General features: G+C 43.3%; 1 protein-coding gene across 1 annotated transcript in view; it reads right to left on the bottom strand.

The window, feature by feature from the left end:
• Window positions 1-706: 706 nt before the first annotated feature.
• ATP2B4 (ATPase plasma membrane Ca2+ transporting 4) overlaps window positions 707-17,141 on the bottom strand; it is a 228,982-nt gene continuing 212,547 nt past the window's right edge. The window contains 1 exon segment of the mRNA XM_040424121.1: window positions 707-5,367. Coding sequence (XP_040280055.1) covers window positions 5,074-5,367 — 294 coding nt within the window. The 3' untranslated portion in view covers window positions 707-5,073.

Below are 17,141 nucleotides of genomic sequence, written 5' to 3'. Positions count from 1 at the left end.
TTTTTCAGGGATCCAAAAGTTACATGCACAGGCTGTACTTTATAGGGGAGTTGGGGGGAGGGGGTGTTACATTGCATAATGCAGATACACTGCAGAATCCAGCGACAGCCAGCACTAAGGTTGGACTGGAATGTAATACAAATGGACTTAAAAATAAAAAATGTATCAGCATTTCTTTAATATCATGCAAACACAAAACTCATAGTCAGTCAGTTGATTTATACAAAATAAGGCCTCATGCACACGTCAGTGATTTGGCTTCAGTGGTCCGTGTCCGATTTTGCTTCAGTTGTGTTTCCTTGTGTCTTCCTTTTTTTTGGTCTGACAGGGGGGAAAAAGGAAGGTTAATGAAAAGTGTAATTTTATTGCACCAAGGTCTTGTAGAAAAAAACGGACACGGATGACATACCAGTTGTGCATCCGTTTTTTTTGACGGACCCATTGACTTGAATGGGTCCGTCCTCCATTTTCCACTGACAACAATAGGACAGGTTATATTTTTTTGACGAACTGGAATCACGGATGCGGAGAAAAAACGGAGGACTATCATTTTTTTTTTTACAGCTGCATAGAAATGAATGGGACCTCCGCTAAACTGTGAAAAATGACGGAACGGACGCGGATGCACACAACGGTCGTGTGCATGAGGCCTAACAGTCTTTGTTTAACCAATTACTGAATGAAAAAAAGATAAGTAAAACAGGTTAGAAAACCCAAGTTTAATAAGGCATGCTCTTTCCGGGCGACAGATAAATGTTTACAAGATTTGTGAAAGACTTGTAGAACATATGTCTATATTAAGGACAATGGAGAATATAGGGGAATAGAGTGTATGTGGCCACAATCCTAAAGTTCTGTGAGCTGCATTTTAATTTTATGAGACCATTATGATGTAGAATAATTTCAATACAAATGCATCAGATTTTACCTATTATAATTTATTACAACTATCCGCTCTATTTTGTCCGATGATGAAAGACTCAGTCGATTTTATAGCAGAAGACAAAGTATAAAATTGGTATTAGCGGCAAATTTCTCAAACATGAACAGGTCAGAAACACTAGCTGTCAGTAACCAAGATATACTGTATATATTGAGCGCCCATCTGTTCACACATTTATGCATTACATATTACTTTTGTGATGTTCTATGTGAAAATTAACTGGGGACATAACACATTTGTAAATCATATGCTGCTACACAATGCATGCAATGCCACATTAACTTCATGTTATTTATCCAGGAATAGGTAGCATTAAATAAAACTGAGCAATACCTCAGACGGCATACATTATAGAAAGCAGAACTGTACATTTATTTTTTGTCTGTTGTGAGTGGGTCATTTTAAACAAATGCCATTAACTTCATTCTGTTGTGAAAGGACCACGGTATAGCTCAATGGGCCTCTGATGTTCAGGCTAATAGACTCCATCACTGTATACCATCACAGCATTATTCAAATAGCAGCTACTGATTATTGTGAATTTGAAGTAAATGTTACTATTCTTTTAGTTGTCAAATTAGGACTAAGGCTGTAAAATTAGCAGCCATTCAAAAACCCCTTTCATTGTAAAAAAAAATGCCCTGCTCTGCCTGTTACATGTTGTGATTTCATTTGCCAGCACTGGGAATCCAATCCATACAGGAGGTATTTGGAATGTTAACGGATTCTGGTGGAAATTTTGCACCCAATATGCAGCTGCTGCAAAACACTCTCCATGTACACCTCCAAATGCCCTACACATTCCTCCTCTTTTCCTTGTCCAACACAGCACTTAGTTTGTAAGACTACCTTTCATATGGCTAAGCTTTTCACTGCCAAGAGACATCTGCTGTACACTCTAACAGCATTTGTCAAATTGTCCCTGGCAATGAAGGAATTAACATATATAAAAATGACAGAAAAAACTCTCCCATAACTGTATGCTTTATAGTCTCCCCAACAAAGAAAAAAAAGAAATAAAAATTCAGGATCTCTGTTGTGTACGCAACATGAAAAGAAAATAGAAAAACCTATTTTACATAAGAAAACATCAGCACATATAAAGCATACACTACAGAACGCCCTGCCATATATGAACATAATTTATATATTTATATATCTATATATATGCATGTATAAAAACACATTTCTGTAGGACAGCTCCATGCCTACAGAGCACTGAGCTGCCAGTGGTGTGAGAAATCAAAAATACACTATTGGCTTTTGAACCACGATCTAGCTGCTGGTCATGAGACTAGCATTGCCCCTTCTGGGATTGGCCTTGGATCCTCATCTATTGTGCACACAGCACTAAAGCTTTACTGGTTCTCTTAATTAACAAACCAGCATTTCTGCATAACAAATTCATAGCCTTTTTTAAATCTTTTTTTTCTCCCGAAAGCATAAAAAACATCAAATCAAATAAAAAAAAATTAAAAAAAGAAATGCAATGAGCGTTCCATTGTCTAGAATCATTTTACAACTAAGCCAAGCAGCTTCAAGATGGCTTGCAAATCTTTACTATTAGGCTACCTATATCACTTCCCCAGAAGCTAATTCAATAACGTAACTGCAATGTACAGCAAAAAAAAGAAAGGTTTATAAGGGGTTAACAGTACTACGGTGTCCATCAATGTGCACATTCCAAATGCAGTTCTTTTTGGCAATACAATGAAAAACATTAGATCTTTTCTTATGTATTAAAACACTGTCAATGAACCCCATTAGCTGCCAGTATACACATTCTTTGTTAAATATGTAAAACTGAATTAGTATTTTGCAATATATTACAGATCTTGTCTGAGCAAAAAGCATCAAAGTTGAACACTTAGGATTTCATTAATAGTGCTTAGAACGTCGATTCAAATCAATAGATTTCTTCCTTGCACTTACTTAGCCAACGGACAACTGACAAAACTGATTTAATATACTATGTGCAGTGCTTGTGAGAGAAAAATTGCTTACTGGAATGATTGCACCGCATTAGACAAACATTCATTCGATCCCCACACCTGACTAATGCATGTACCAAGAGCTAAAATTCTCCCAGAAAAATTCCATTCCTGAACAGGTAGGTGGGACCGTGACATTGACTAACTTGAGAAGGAAGAAGTGTCAGAGGCTGCAGAGGGAGGCCGGGGGAGATCTTAAAAACACTTCCCTTTATAAGGAACACTTAAAAACTAGGAGTTGTGCAGGAACTATAAGAAGGCACAAGAAAGGGAAAAGAAATCCACTCACACCAGTGCAGGGAAGGGTTTTCTTCCCCTACATTGCTAGTTGTAAACCCCTTCTGGCAGTGAAAAAAAGGAGTGATGGAGGTGGACACAACTTAGCAAATGGATAGTATGCTCTGTTGAAGCAATTATATTTTTTTCTTGTACTTGTGAATGTGGAAATTTTGCCACCATCACATGCATAGGTAAAAGGCAGTGTTAATAGCCAGGTTACCTCCGCAATGCATAATATCCATGCTTCTTTAATGCACGTAAATTGTGGCCAACACTGGTTTGTTTTCATTCTGATAAAGAGCGGTGCCAGTCTCATGAAAAAACATTGCCCTGCTGTACTATGTGTTATTATGGTAGTGCACAGCCCAACTATTCCATTTTGAATACTGTGTTCCACCATAGCTTGCATTTCTAGGCAGTAGAGCAAGGTCAGCAGCAGTGCAAAACTCCAAAAATTCATTAGCCCTCATTCAGGAACAGTGATTGTAAACGTACCAATGTTCGTGTATGTATGTGTAATCACATGTCTATATACTGTATCTTTATTACACACATGCTTTTTTTTTTTTTCTACGGCAGTGTAGCCCTCCTTCCATTAACACACCCTGGAACACTCTACAGAGTTTGGTGACCTCCAGGTTTCAGGATCAGAACTTCAGGGGGTACAAACACCAGCTAAACTGGCAGAATGGCACAGTTTTTACTCCTTGGTATTGGGAGATATCTGGCAGTTGGCATGCTGCAAAAGTTCACAGCTTCACACAGTCTGGGGGTAGAGAAGCTGTGGGGTAATGCAGTCCTACAGGTGGAAGACAGGTGCATTGGGTGCTGTGCCTGGGTGAAGCAATAATGGGTGGCACACTTTGGTTGGAAATAAAATCCTAAGATCAGCTTCCTTTTTAAGTGGCACCTTTGGATTCTGACAAACAGGGTAGGAGAAGAACAAGCAGGATATATAGGATATAAAGGGAGCAACGGGACAGGGAACAGGTCAAACATGCAAACACACAAGACAAAGGGAAACAAAGGGAGTTAAAAGCGTAAAAACTCACATGCGCTGTGATTATGACATCAGTACCAAGCGCCTGTGTAATAGATGTAAAGGTGAATATATGACCAAATTTTAGAAACCTAAAAACTCTTCAAATTAATTAAACATAGCGCTATGTGTGAAAATGTATGTGTTTAAGACATTATATGTATCAAATAAATACATTTCTTCATGGTTCTATTATAAGGTGTAGTGCTGAAGACTGTTTACACAATGATCACAAATAATGTTGCACATAGGAAGAACAGGCCTAATGTACAATTATAATTACTAAGACAATGGTAGTGAGTAGGGGGATAGTTTTACTAGGAAGTCATTTTATAGTTATGTGTTCATAGGAATTTTGGCTTAGCCAAATTTTTAAGAATCTATATTATATATAGACTGCCTATGGCTTTATGGCTACATGTTTGGTTGATGCTTACACACAATGGGACTCAAATTGAACAGACTCAAAGAAAAAGTGGACTTGTTGCACCAATTCTGAGGCCATATTTCATTTTTCACTGTTTTTAACATGAAAGCTGGATCTAGTTGGCTGCTACTGGCATCAAGCACACTTTTTCTCAAATAGCGTTGATACATCAGGTTCAGTGTGATTATGGCTTTATGTATTGTTGATGCGATGAGGCATTTTAGGCTGCCTGTACCTAGTATGGGTTAGTGTTTAACAGGTCTGTGTTCTTGAATGAGATGACGATGGCTAGTTGTGAGCTTGTTGGGTACAGGGTGGTGAAAGGACAGGACAGCAAGGGAAGGAGCTGTGACCTCATCCAGATTCCAAGCTGAAATGGTCTTTAATTTTGGTGTTAAATTGAGGTCTCCATACTGTGCACTGGGCTTTCAGACGGTGATACTGTGATGTCCAATGGGCGTGATTCAGCAGAAGAGTTGTTATTGTGATTGTGGGTCTGTACAGTATGTTCTTTTAGAAGACCACGTGATTCCTCGCCCTCGCTGTCACTGTCTGTTAGTTCGGGATCAGGCCTCGTCTCCTGTGGTGTGAACTCCGGATGGGTCATGAAGTTATGAATGGCACTGCGGGTCTGTGGCTTTTCAAGCCCCTCATACAGGGAGCTGCGGAACGCATTGACCACCTTAATCTGTTCCAAAGGGAGGGGGGGGGAAAAAGGGGGAAAAATTTATTTTTTAAGAGAAACACATAAAAACAGGTAATTAAAAATTAAATGAGATAAAAAAGGAAATTTGAGAATTGAATATAAAATAAATATAGAATGAGGAAATATAAACTGTAAAGTTTGAACGTGATGTAAAAGAGTATAAACAAATAAAAGATATATTAATCTATATCTATACATACATGCAGTCTTTCAGAGAGCGCACCTAGGGTTTATTAAAATGTAAACTAGTCATACATTACAAGGCCAAAAGTATGTGCATCCAAATTTAAAGTATAACTCTCGTATTTTTTATTTTTTTTGGAGTATTGGATTGTGGTGATTAATATCTCCTTGGTGGCCCTATTTCAACTTTTCACTGTGTATTCAATTACCCCTTAATTCCACATTTTTGTTCCCTGTACTGCCTACTTTTACCTGTGCTTATAATAGGGTTGCTAAGCATGGTCCAGACAGAAGCAGGCTGTGTGCAAGGTCAGATTAGTGACAGCCAGGGACTGTAGGTAAATGATTAAAGCCAGGTCCTCCCCAGCAGCTGATAACAGTGCCTGGGCTGTGTGCACTTCTCCCTGTCCCTGAGCTTGGCAGACGCTCCCTCACTCAGCAGAGCTGGAGAAGTAGAGTTGAATCAGCGCAGACCAGGGAAGGGAGATCTGCCGTCTGCTCAGTGTATAAATGAAAGCAACATGTGGTAAGAGGACCCCTTTGTGCTGCAGGAGATTAACCCTTTAAGGGGAGGGCTCTGGTTACTGACACTTTTGGGGGCTATTGTTACTGGCTAGTGAGGGCAGGCGGGATTAGCCTCAGGGTGAGGGCAGTGGCGGCCATCTTAACTGAATAGTGAAATTGCAGTTTTATGCAGACTGGTTGCTAAGGGCTGAATCTTATTAAATATGGGGTAAGTCAGTCTAATAGTAACTGATTCTGGAATATCATGTTATTAGTAACTACATATATGAAAATTGAAATTAGGGTCTAAGTGTGACAGTTATCCTTTAAGTACTGAACATCTTATTGAAACACTGTGGACACATATTGGTTTGATGTCAATTTGATGCTATAGCAGCTTTATTTCTTCTAATAAGTTTTTCCATTATATTTGGAACTTGGTGTGAAAGATTAGCATCCATTTGGTCACACAGGAAGGGATAGTCCATGATGTTGGGGTAGCGCTTGACATTTCAATTCAATTTAAAGGTGCTCAATACAGTTGAGGCCAGTTTCGAGACACTGGCATGATTATACTAAGAATATTCCTCTTCAACAATACACAAATGTGTAAGGGACCTTAAGAAATTAGTTCAAAGGTGACAACCAATATGGGTGAAACTGCCTGTCATCACGTAGGCAAAAATGGCAATAAATATTTAGGACAAACACAATTACCAAACTTTGAAAATTGCTTAAATTTTAATTAAGGCTAGGGCTCCATGGAGATAAGACAACACAAAACCTTTCTTTCGATGTGGCTATATAAATTCATGCTTGTTCGACGTGACCAAGATATTGCAGTTAGATAAAAATGTAACAATGTTAGTGTTATTTACCAAGACTAGCCGTTTTTACTAATCTGTGTGAGAAAACTGTGGAATAGACATTGTTTGTATTCGTGTTTTACAGATCACAAAATGGATATGGTTATGTGCATGAGGCCTTACTCTACGGTTTTGGGCAGCTGCTCATATGAAAACTCACTCATCAAGATTCCAGTAAAAAAAATCTTGTGCCGATGTTGCTTCCAGCAGCTTCACATCAGTGAGGATTGCAACTAAGCCCAGGTGTCTTTTTGCGCACTGAGTAGAACATTTATTAATTTATTTATTTATTAAGCGGTTTTTGTACTCCAGTCTTAATTTGTGCTGTGCTAGCATGAGATGTGCCACAATTCTTAGTCCTCTTTCACACGAGTGTCGCGTGTGAGGGCCGGATAGGATGCGGGTGCGTCGCGGGAAAATGCGTGATTTTTCAGCGCGAGTGCAAAGCGCTTTAATGCATTTTGCACGCGAGTGAGAAAAATCGGCATGTTTGGTACCCAAACCCGAACCCAGACTTCACAGAATGGTGATGGATCATGTGACGGACCATGTGATGAGCGCAGTGACGACACCACAGGTCCTTTTCCTCCTGGGCATCAAAGAAGAGAAGCCGGGCTGCGCGAACAAGTGGATGAGGCGAGTTAAATCCATTTTTATTTTATTTTTAACCCCTCCATCCCTATTTTACTAAGCATTCTGTATTAAGAATGCTATTATTTTCCCTTATAACCATGTTATAAGGGAAAATAATAATGATCTGGTCCCCATCTCGATCATATCCTAGCAACCATGTGTGAAAATCGCACAGCACTTGTTTGCGATTTTCACGCAGCCCCATTCACTTCTATGGGGCCTGCGTTGCGTGAAAAACGCACAATACAGACCATGCTGCGATTTTCACTCAACACACAAGTCATGCGTGAAAATCACCGCTCATGTGCACAGCCCCATAGAAATGAATGGGTCCGGATTCAGTGCGGGTGCAATGCGTTCACCCTGACGGATTGCGCCCGCGCGGAAATCTCGACCGTGTCAAAGAGGCCTTAGAGATGCACTCCTTAACTGTGGTGCATCTCAAGCCTCCCATGCGCAAGAGCTGAAATCTACAGTCGTGGCCAAAAGTTTTGAGAATGACACAAATATTAGTTTTAACAAAGTTTGCTGCTAAACTGCTTTTAGATCTTTGTTTCAGTTGTTTCTGTGATGTAGTGAAATATAATTACACGCACTTCATACGTTTCAAAGGCTTTTATCAACAATTACATGACATTTATGCAAAGAGTCAGTATTTGCAGTGTTGGCCCTTCTTTTTCAGGACCTCTGCAATTCGATTGGGCATGCTCTCAATCAACTTCTGGGCCAATTCTTCACTGATAGCAACCCATTCTTTCATAATCACTTCTTGGAGTTTGTCAGAATTAGTGGGTTTTTGTTTGTCCACCCGCCTCTTGAGGATTTACCACAAGTTCTCAATGGGATTAAGATCTGGGGAGTTTCCCAGGGAATGTCAACGTTTTGGTCCCCGAGCCACTTAGTTATCACTTTTGCCTTATGGCACGGTGCTCCATCTTGCTGGAAAATGCATTGTTCTTCACCAAACTGTTGTTGGATTGTTGGAAGAAGTTGCTGTTGGAGGGTGTTTTGGTACCATTCTTTATTCATGGCTGTGTTTTTGGGCAAAATTGTGAGTGAGCCCACTCCCTTGGATGAGAAGCAAGCCCACACATGAATGGTCTCAGGATGCTCTACTGTTGGCAAGACACAGGACTGATGGTAGCGCTCAACTTTTCTTCTCCGGACAAGCCTTTTTCCAGATGCCCCAAACAATCGGAAAGAGGCTTCATCTGAGAATATGACTTTGCCCCAGTCCTCAGCAGTCCATTCACCATACTTTCTGCAGAAGATCAATCTGTCCCTGTTTTTTTTTTTTGGAGAGAAGTGGCTTCTTTGCTGCCCTTCTTGACACCAGGCCATCTTCCAAAAGTCTTCACCTCACTGTGCGTGCAGACGCGCTCACACCTGCCTGCTGCCATTCCTGAGCAAGCTCTGCACTGGTGGCACTCCGATCCCGCAGCTGAATCCTCTTTAGGAGACTATCCTGGCGCTTGCTGGACTTTCTTGGACGCCCTGAAGCCTTCTTAACAAGAATTGAACCTCTTTCCTTGAAGTTCTTGATGATCCTATAAATTGTTGATTGAGGTGCAATCTTAGTAGCCACAATATCCTTGCCTGTGAAGCCATTTTTATGCAACGCAATGATGGCTGCACACGTTTCTTTGCAGGTCACCATGGTTAACAATGGAAGAACAATGATTTCAAGCATCACCCTCCTTTTAACATGTCAAGTCTGCCATTTTAACCCAATCAGCCTGACATAATGATCTCCAGCCTTATGCTCGTCAACATTCTCTCATCGTTAACAAGACGATTACTGAAATGACCTCAGCAGGTCCTTTAATGACAGCAATGAAATGCAGTGGAAAGTTTTTTTGGGGATTAAGTTAATTTTCATGGCAAAGAAGGACTATGCAATTCATCTGATCACTCTTCATAACATTCTGGAGTATATGCAAATTGCTATTATAAAAACTTAAGCAGTAACTTTTCCAATTTCCAATATTTATGTAATTCTCAAAACTTTTGGCCACGACTATACACCAGCTCCTTTCAGGTATAATTTACACCAGGTTTTTTCTGGTATAAATTAAAATAAATCTGTTAGGCTGGGCCCTGCACCTCCCAATCTTTGCTCCCTTTTTTTTTTTTTTTTTTTTTAGAAGAGTGGTGAGTGGCCACAAAACTTCCACAAAGCCACTAATTCTTGAAACAAGCTGCACCAAAATCTGTGATTTCTTAAAGGCTATGTACACCTTTGGCAGCAATTTTTTTTAAATTATTGCTTTATACTTTGAGCTAAACAATTATTTTTTCAATTGGTCTTTATTAACAATATGTAATCCTTTTTTTCTGTACAGAACTGACATGCTCTACAAGCTGTCTGTGGATTTTTTGTCCAGTCATCTGAGGAGCATTAAAGCTCAATCCTTATCTCACTGATAAGGCTACTTTCACACTCGCATTTGGTGTGGATCACTCATGGATCTGTACAAACGCTTTCGTTCAGATAATACAACCGCATGCATCCGTTCAGAACGGATCCGTTTGTATTAGCTGTAACATAGCCAAAACTGATCCGTCTTGAACACCACTGAAAGTCAATGGGGGACAGATCAGTTTTCTATGGTGCCATATTGTGTCAGTAAAAACGGATCCGTCCCCATTGATTTACATTGTGTGTCAGGACGGATCCGTTTACCTCCGCATCGTTTTGGTGTCCGCCTCCAGAGCGGAATGGAGGCGGAACAAAGCAAACTGGTGCATTCTGAGCAGATCCTTTTCCATTCAGAATACATTAGGGCAAAACTGATCTGTTTTGGGCCATTTGTGAGAGCCCTGAACGGATCTCACAAACTGAAAGCCAAAACGCCAGTGTGAAAGTAGCCTAAGAATGTGGCTTAAGTAAGTGTTTATGACCTCTCAGTAGTTTAGAAATAAGGTTTATTAGATGACTGGCACAAAGTGAAAGTACCAGTCACACAGTAAGAAAAACAGTTAACCCTTTGTGACTGAAAAGTTCAATATTTTTAATAAAGGCCAATTGAAAATATGATTTTTAGCCAAAAATAAGTAAAATGCAAACATAAAAAATTGACTCCAAAAGGTGTACATAGCCTTTGACTCCAGATAACTGTCTTAGGGGGCTTGAAGTTTATGAATAAAGATACAATTGGGTATTATCAGTTGTATGGGGTGTCCCTGCACAGTCTGACACTGTCCATTAAGTACTGTTATTGTCAAACTATGCATGGACTCCCCCAACTGCAAACACCTAGCAGTACCTTTAGTCCTCAACATCTAGCAGCAATAATGGAAAACATGTCTGAAAATTTGTGAAGCACTTATCAAAAGGTCCCTAAACCAGTTTTCTGGAGTTAAAAAGGTACACGTTTTGGCGCAGCATAGCTTGAGCAACAATCAGTGCCTTTTTGTGGCTTTTGTTCCCGCTCACCACTCTTCCAAAAAGTGTGAGGGCCTGGCCTAACACATTTATTATAATTTAAGCCCCAAACTGAAGTAAAAATTTACCTGAAAGGAGCTGGCATAGATTTCATCTCTGGCATATGGGCAGCCGAAGATGCGCCACAGTTATTAAGAGGCTTGTTTTTAAAAATTGTGACGCATCTCATGCTGGCACAACACAAGATTAAAGTCCCTTTCACACGAGCAATACAAGAGCAATATCTTTCACATTAGCAAAACAGATAGTATCAGGATCTGTTCAGGAAAAAAAACTGATTGTTTTGTCTGTGATTGCGTTCAGTATTTCAGTGCAGATTCAAACAGTTTTGATGTGCTTTTCATGCGTATAAAGAAAAACTGAACACCACTCAACATCTCCTAGCAACCATTAGTGAAAAAAAGCATTGCATCCAGATGCCTACCATTTTTCATGCAAGCCCCATTCAATTCTATAGAGCAGGGCTGCACAATATAGAACATGCTGCAATTTTTCCTGAACGCAGAAATGATGCGTTAAAAACATACATGTACATGTGTACATAAACTCATTGAAATAATTGGGTCAGAATTCAGTCCGGATGCTATGCATTCACTACACGCATAGCATCCAGACAGAAAACTAGCTTGTGTGAAAGAGAGTAGACTGGTCTTAATACATTTTCTCCTTAGTGCTCAAAAAATAACCTGGGATTCACTGAAATCTTCATGAGTGGGTTTTCATGATATGAGCAGCTGCCCACAAGCCTGAAAATAAGGGCTCATGCACACGAACGTATTTTCTTTCCGTGTCCGTTCCGTTTTTTTGTGGACCGTAATGCGGAACCATTCATTTTAATGGGTCTGCAAAAAAAAAACGCAAGATACTCCATGTGCATTCCGTTTCCGTATGTCCATATCACAAAAAACAAAACAAAAAAACATGTCTTATTATTGTCCACATTACAGACAAGGATAGTACTGTTCTGTTAGGGGCCAGCTGTTCCGTTCTGCAAAATACAGAATGCACACGGACGTCATCCGTATTTTTTGCGGACCACAAAATACATACGGTCGTGTACATGAGGCCTAAAGCAATAGAAGTCATGAAGAAAATTTCTCTGGAGTGATGACTTCTGCTTCACCATCTGGAATAGAAACTTTTGGGATGAAAAACAAAACTACACTGTCACCCAGTTTCAGACTTGCATACAATTTCAATATAATTCTGGTTAAATATATATATAAAACCTGGCAATATTTTGGTCATATCAAATGAATTGCAAATGAATACAGCCACATAGAAATGTCTGGTGTTGCAGTCTTATCTCCACGGGGCCCTAGCCTAAATAATTGTACTCACCGTAAAATCCTTTTCTCGTAGTAGGCATTGGGGGACACAGCACCATGGGTATATGTCCAACTACCACTAGGAGGCACTAGACACAAAAAGTGTTGGCTCCTCCCAGGTGGGCTATACCCTCTCCACAGGCACAAGGCCATTCAGTTTGTACCAAAAGCAGTAGGAGAGAGAAAAAAAAAAAAGCAAGGAACCAACAACTCCCGTACCGGGAAAGATCAAGAGACCAGCCCGGAGAATCGGAAGTAAAAACATAGGGTGGGATCTGTGTCCCCCAATGCCTACTACGAGAAAAGGATTTTACGGCGAGTACAAAAAATCCAATTTTCTCGTGCATGGCATTGGGGGACACAGCACCATGGGACGTCCAAAAGCAGTCCCCGAGGGTGGGAAAAGAACAGCCATGCCACCGGTTGGGTATACAGGTGCAGGAGAACCATGTGACCCAACAGGAAAAAACACAGAATGGGCAAGAGGTTCCATAACTAGGAAGAAACCTCAAGGAAGAATCAGTGAAGACTGTCAGCACCCCAGGAAAAATGCCTGGAAGAAAATCCCAAACGCAAGAAGGCGGCAAAAGGGAACACCGCGCTCAGCCAAGGGCTGTAGAAAAAAATTAGGACAGCACCGCGTGTTAGAACTACCTGACGCTCTAAATTGTCTCAGACCCAAAAAGCGAAAAAACCTGTGGCCAACCCCTGACAGGCCAGGGGAGAAAGGAAACAAGGAAGTACTGGAAGCCAAACGAGTGAGGGAAGCCATAGCAAGGCTCACATGTGAAGGGAGCAGGTCTCCCCTCACCGCAAGGCCAGGAGATTAAGTTAAGCGTCCTATTTAAAAGGCGAAAACCCAAGGCTGCTAGAGGAAACCGCCAACCCTTGGAGAAGGAGGGGGTTGTAGGTAAAAGCCAGGAAAAGAGAGTAAGACCTGCATCCCAAAAAAAGGAGACGAGGCTCGAGCCTCTGAAAACAAGATATCACTGTGAAGCGTAAGACCAGAGGAAACTCTGGGCATGTGAAGCATCAGGGAAAAAAGGAACCAGATACAGGCCCAGGAAATCTCAGCAGGACACACTGGACTGAAAGACATGGAAGTAGAAGGAGATTACTCCAAACATCCTAAGGAGGAAAGGTTCTACAACAGGAGTAGGTCCCTCCTGAAGGAGACCAAACAGCGGAATTGCAAACCGTAGCGCTAAACCACTCAATACCAGGTACTTGACGTGGGAGGATGGGAAAAGAGACACGAATCCCAAGAGGACCACAAGGCTATTGGAACCCATAAAGGGAACAATCAACCCCCCCCCCCCCCCCCCAAAAAAAAACGATTGTCATGCAGAACCTGAGTGGTCAAATGAACGGGGACAGGGACTCCAGAAGGGAGTACCCGGAATGGGCTCACAAGGAACCAGGAGCTGAACCACCAGAAGACAATGCAAGCCAGAATATCCAGGAAAGGAGAAATGAAACTACCATAGGGGAAGGGACATTGGCCATTCCAAGAATAGTGACTAGCAAACTGTATACATTGTCCCAGAGAGGGCAAGTACAGCAGCTCGGGATGTACCACGAAATAGACAGACATCCATATGCATAAGGAATGCAGAAGTCGCCACGAAAAAAATGGGTGAGACTACACAGAAATGTAGAAACCAGCTGCGACCGGCATAATGAAAACTCCCAGGGGGAAGAAAGTACCTGACAGATGCAGACGACGGCAAGGTCCAAGGGGACTGCCCCTCTGTCATGTAGTACAACTAAGCAGAGAATATAAGGAAATACCGAGAACACCTGGACCCAGAAGGAACTACGGAACCCTGTCAGATGCCAGAGCAATCAGCTGAAAAATTACCTACCAGACAGGTGTGTGGCGCTCAGTGGTCATGTCCCTGACCCGTCAGGGAGGACGTCCAGCGACGATAAATGCCGATGACCCCAGAAGGATTCCATGTGGCGGAGGACATCCAGCGACGACCGAAAACTGCTGCAACGGCCGATGCTCCCCAGCTACGCGCCCCAACAAGGTAGAAGATCCAGTGGAGATCCCTGTACTCCACCAGGAATGGGCCGCTCTGTAAAAGGAAACACCGCGAGTACTCCTGTATAACATGGGGTAACGCGGAGCGCAGCATACCGTAGTACCTTATAGAGATGGCAAGAGCAACCCTAGCACAAAGCCCAACAAACCACCTGGCCATGGAGTAGGGAGCGTGGTTGTATGTGGACCACCCGCCAGATCAGAACAGATCAGCCATATACTGGAGCTACAAGAAGTAGCACTAGACCGACAAGGTGGGGGTTGGGCTGGCCCACCCCTGCCAGATATGGTAACCATGCACATGCAGAACCAGGATGGCCTGTTGTAGACAGTGCCCTGAGAAGTACAAGGAGACCATTGAGCACGACAGTAACGGAGTGGAGATGTATGGAAGAACCAAAAGGGTGGAACCAACATCCGCAGCACAGATTAGAACACGGGGGCAGAAAGCACCCAGTAATACAGAAACTGTGTGGGCCACAGATTGCACCATAGGGCCCAGCACTTTAAGTAATACAAACACACGCCTAAAATATAGGGAAAGTGGCTGCATGTCTAAGGAGAGTGGAAACATAGCCACAGCATCAGGGAATGCGACAGCATGTGGAGGGTACAGGTACTCAACCTGTAAAGTAGAAATACGGCTGCGTAGTGCAGAGATACGACCAGACAGGTGTAATGGGTACAGCATCTGGAGATGGTAGAGGTACTACAGTTAAGATCGGAGAAATGTGGCCACATGGTGCACCCTAGAACCAGAGAGGTGCAACAGCTACCGCGTTAGCAATGGTACCTATATTCCGCCCGGCTGCACGGTACCACAAAGAACAAGACAGGTGCACACTACAATCAGGTAGGTGAAATGGCAACTGAAGGAGGCCCTCTATTTCGCCTGAAAAAAAGGGAAACAGGGCCGCATAGTACACCATAGAGCCAGACATGTGCAACGGCTGCAGCATCAGAGACTGTGCAGGAACTCTACCTATGAAGGGAGTAAGATGGCTGTTTGGTGCACACTATGATGAGGTAGGTGCAATGGCCACGGCAATTGGAGGAGGCCTCAATATCTCGTCCGGAAAGGGAGAGAAAATGCCACATGGTACACCATAAGGCCAGACAGGAGCAACAGCTACAGCATCCGGAGATGGTGCAGGTACTCTACCTATGAAGGGACCAAGGTGGCAGCTTGGTGCCCACTAGAACCAGACAGAGGCAATTCTACGGCAATTGAAAGTGGCCTCTATATCTCGCCCGTAGGGAGAAATGTTGCCGTATGGAACACAATAGAGCCCGCCAGGGGTATTGGCTACGGCATCTGGAGATGGTGTTTGCACTATACCTATAAAAGGGAGCAAAAAAGGCTGGGAACAGACAGGTGCAATTGCTACGGCAATTGAAGGCGGCCTGTATATCCCGCCCGGAAGGGAGAAATAGTGCCGCATGGAACACCATAGCGCCAGCCAGAGGTATTGGCTACAGCATCAGGAGATGGTGTAGGTACTCTACCTATGAAAGAAGCAAAGTGGCTGGGAACAGACAGGTGCAATTGCCACGGCAATTGAAGGCGGCCTGTATATCTCGCCCGGAAGGGAGAAATAGTGCCGCATGGAACACCATAGAGCCAGCCAGGACTAATGGGTTCAGCATCTGGAGTAGGTGTAGGTACTCTGCCTATGAAAAGGAGCAAGGCGGATGGAAACAGCCAGATATAATTGCTTTTCCTTACCAACCTACAGGAGGCGCTTGCCTAAGCTATCAGCTTGCCTAGAACAGGGACCCCCTGTAATGAGGTAGAGTGGCGAACACCAGCACCAGGATGGGGACCCGGTGGAAACACAAATGTGTAGAGCATAGCCCCTGGTATAGGGGAACCAGAAAGGCTAGTCAGGTACAGCCTATGGCAGTGGTGCAGGTACCCCCCTGTTAAGGAGAAGGCGTACGTACCAGAGACACCAAGTAGGTGACTCCGTATGCTAAACACGGGGACGGCTGCCTTACCTGTGCGGTTAAATACCTGTGCAGTCAGGGGAGCGCGATCCGAAAATTCACTAGAGGGGATACCAACCCTGGGTAGGAGGGGTTCCTCCGTGCACGTTAGTCTTGACCTCCCAGAGGGCTTCTGTATGGAGGAAGACCGCCTGATGCTCTGTTCCGAGGGAATCGGTGCAGAGGTATCCCCAGAGGCAACGGATGGGGTGACAGGAAAGGATTCGTCACCAGCCTCAGGCCTGTCCTGGGGAGGACCCGAGGAGGGGTGGAACCCGGTTGAGACCACCCGAGGTTGTACTGTGAGCTACCCCTTGCCGGACCCGGTATCTGAGCGTGCCTCATCTGCAGGGAGGACCCTGGGAGGGCATAGGTGGTCACAATTGGATAGGTAGCGGTCCAGCGACTCCGCCAGGGATTGGGAGAGCCGGACAAGGTTCCCATGGCTTTGACAAAGAGGGAGACCATTCAGGAGGGACCTACACAAAAGGATTGGTCAGGGGACACAATGGGGTCTGGGAAGAGGTACTGCACACAAGCAGGGACAGGCCGACCGCATGGCAGCCTTCGTAGACAGCGGACGCACGTGAAAACACGTGGCGATCCGAGGAGAGGCGACCCTCATAGAGCAGCCAGCAGAGGCTATCATATCTGGACACGGATGCCATGTTCCCTAAAGAGGTGCTGCAGCAGCTATAGAGGTGGTCAGGAGGGCTGCAGGAGAAATGAAGCAATTGAGGAGGGGGCGACGACGACGACCTGAG

The sequence above is a fragment of the Bufo bufo genome, chromosome 3, assembly GCF_905171765.1.
Source record: "Bufo bufo chromosome 3, aBufBuf1.1, whole genome shotgun sequence".
NCBI classification, from domain to species: domain Eukaryota; kingdom Metazoa; phylum Chordata; class Amphibia; order Anura; family Bufonidae; genus Bufo; species Bufo bufo.
This window is presented reverse-complemented; position numbering and strand designations above follow the sequence as displayed.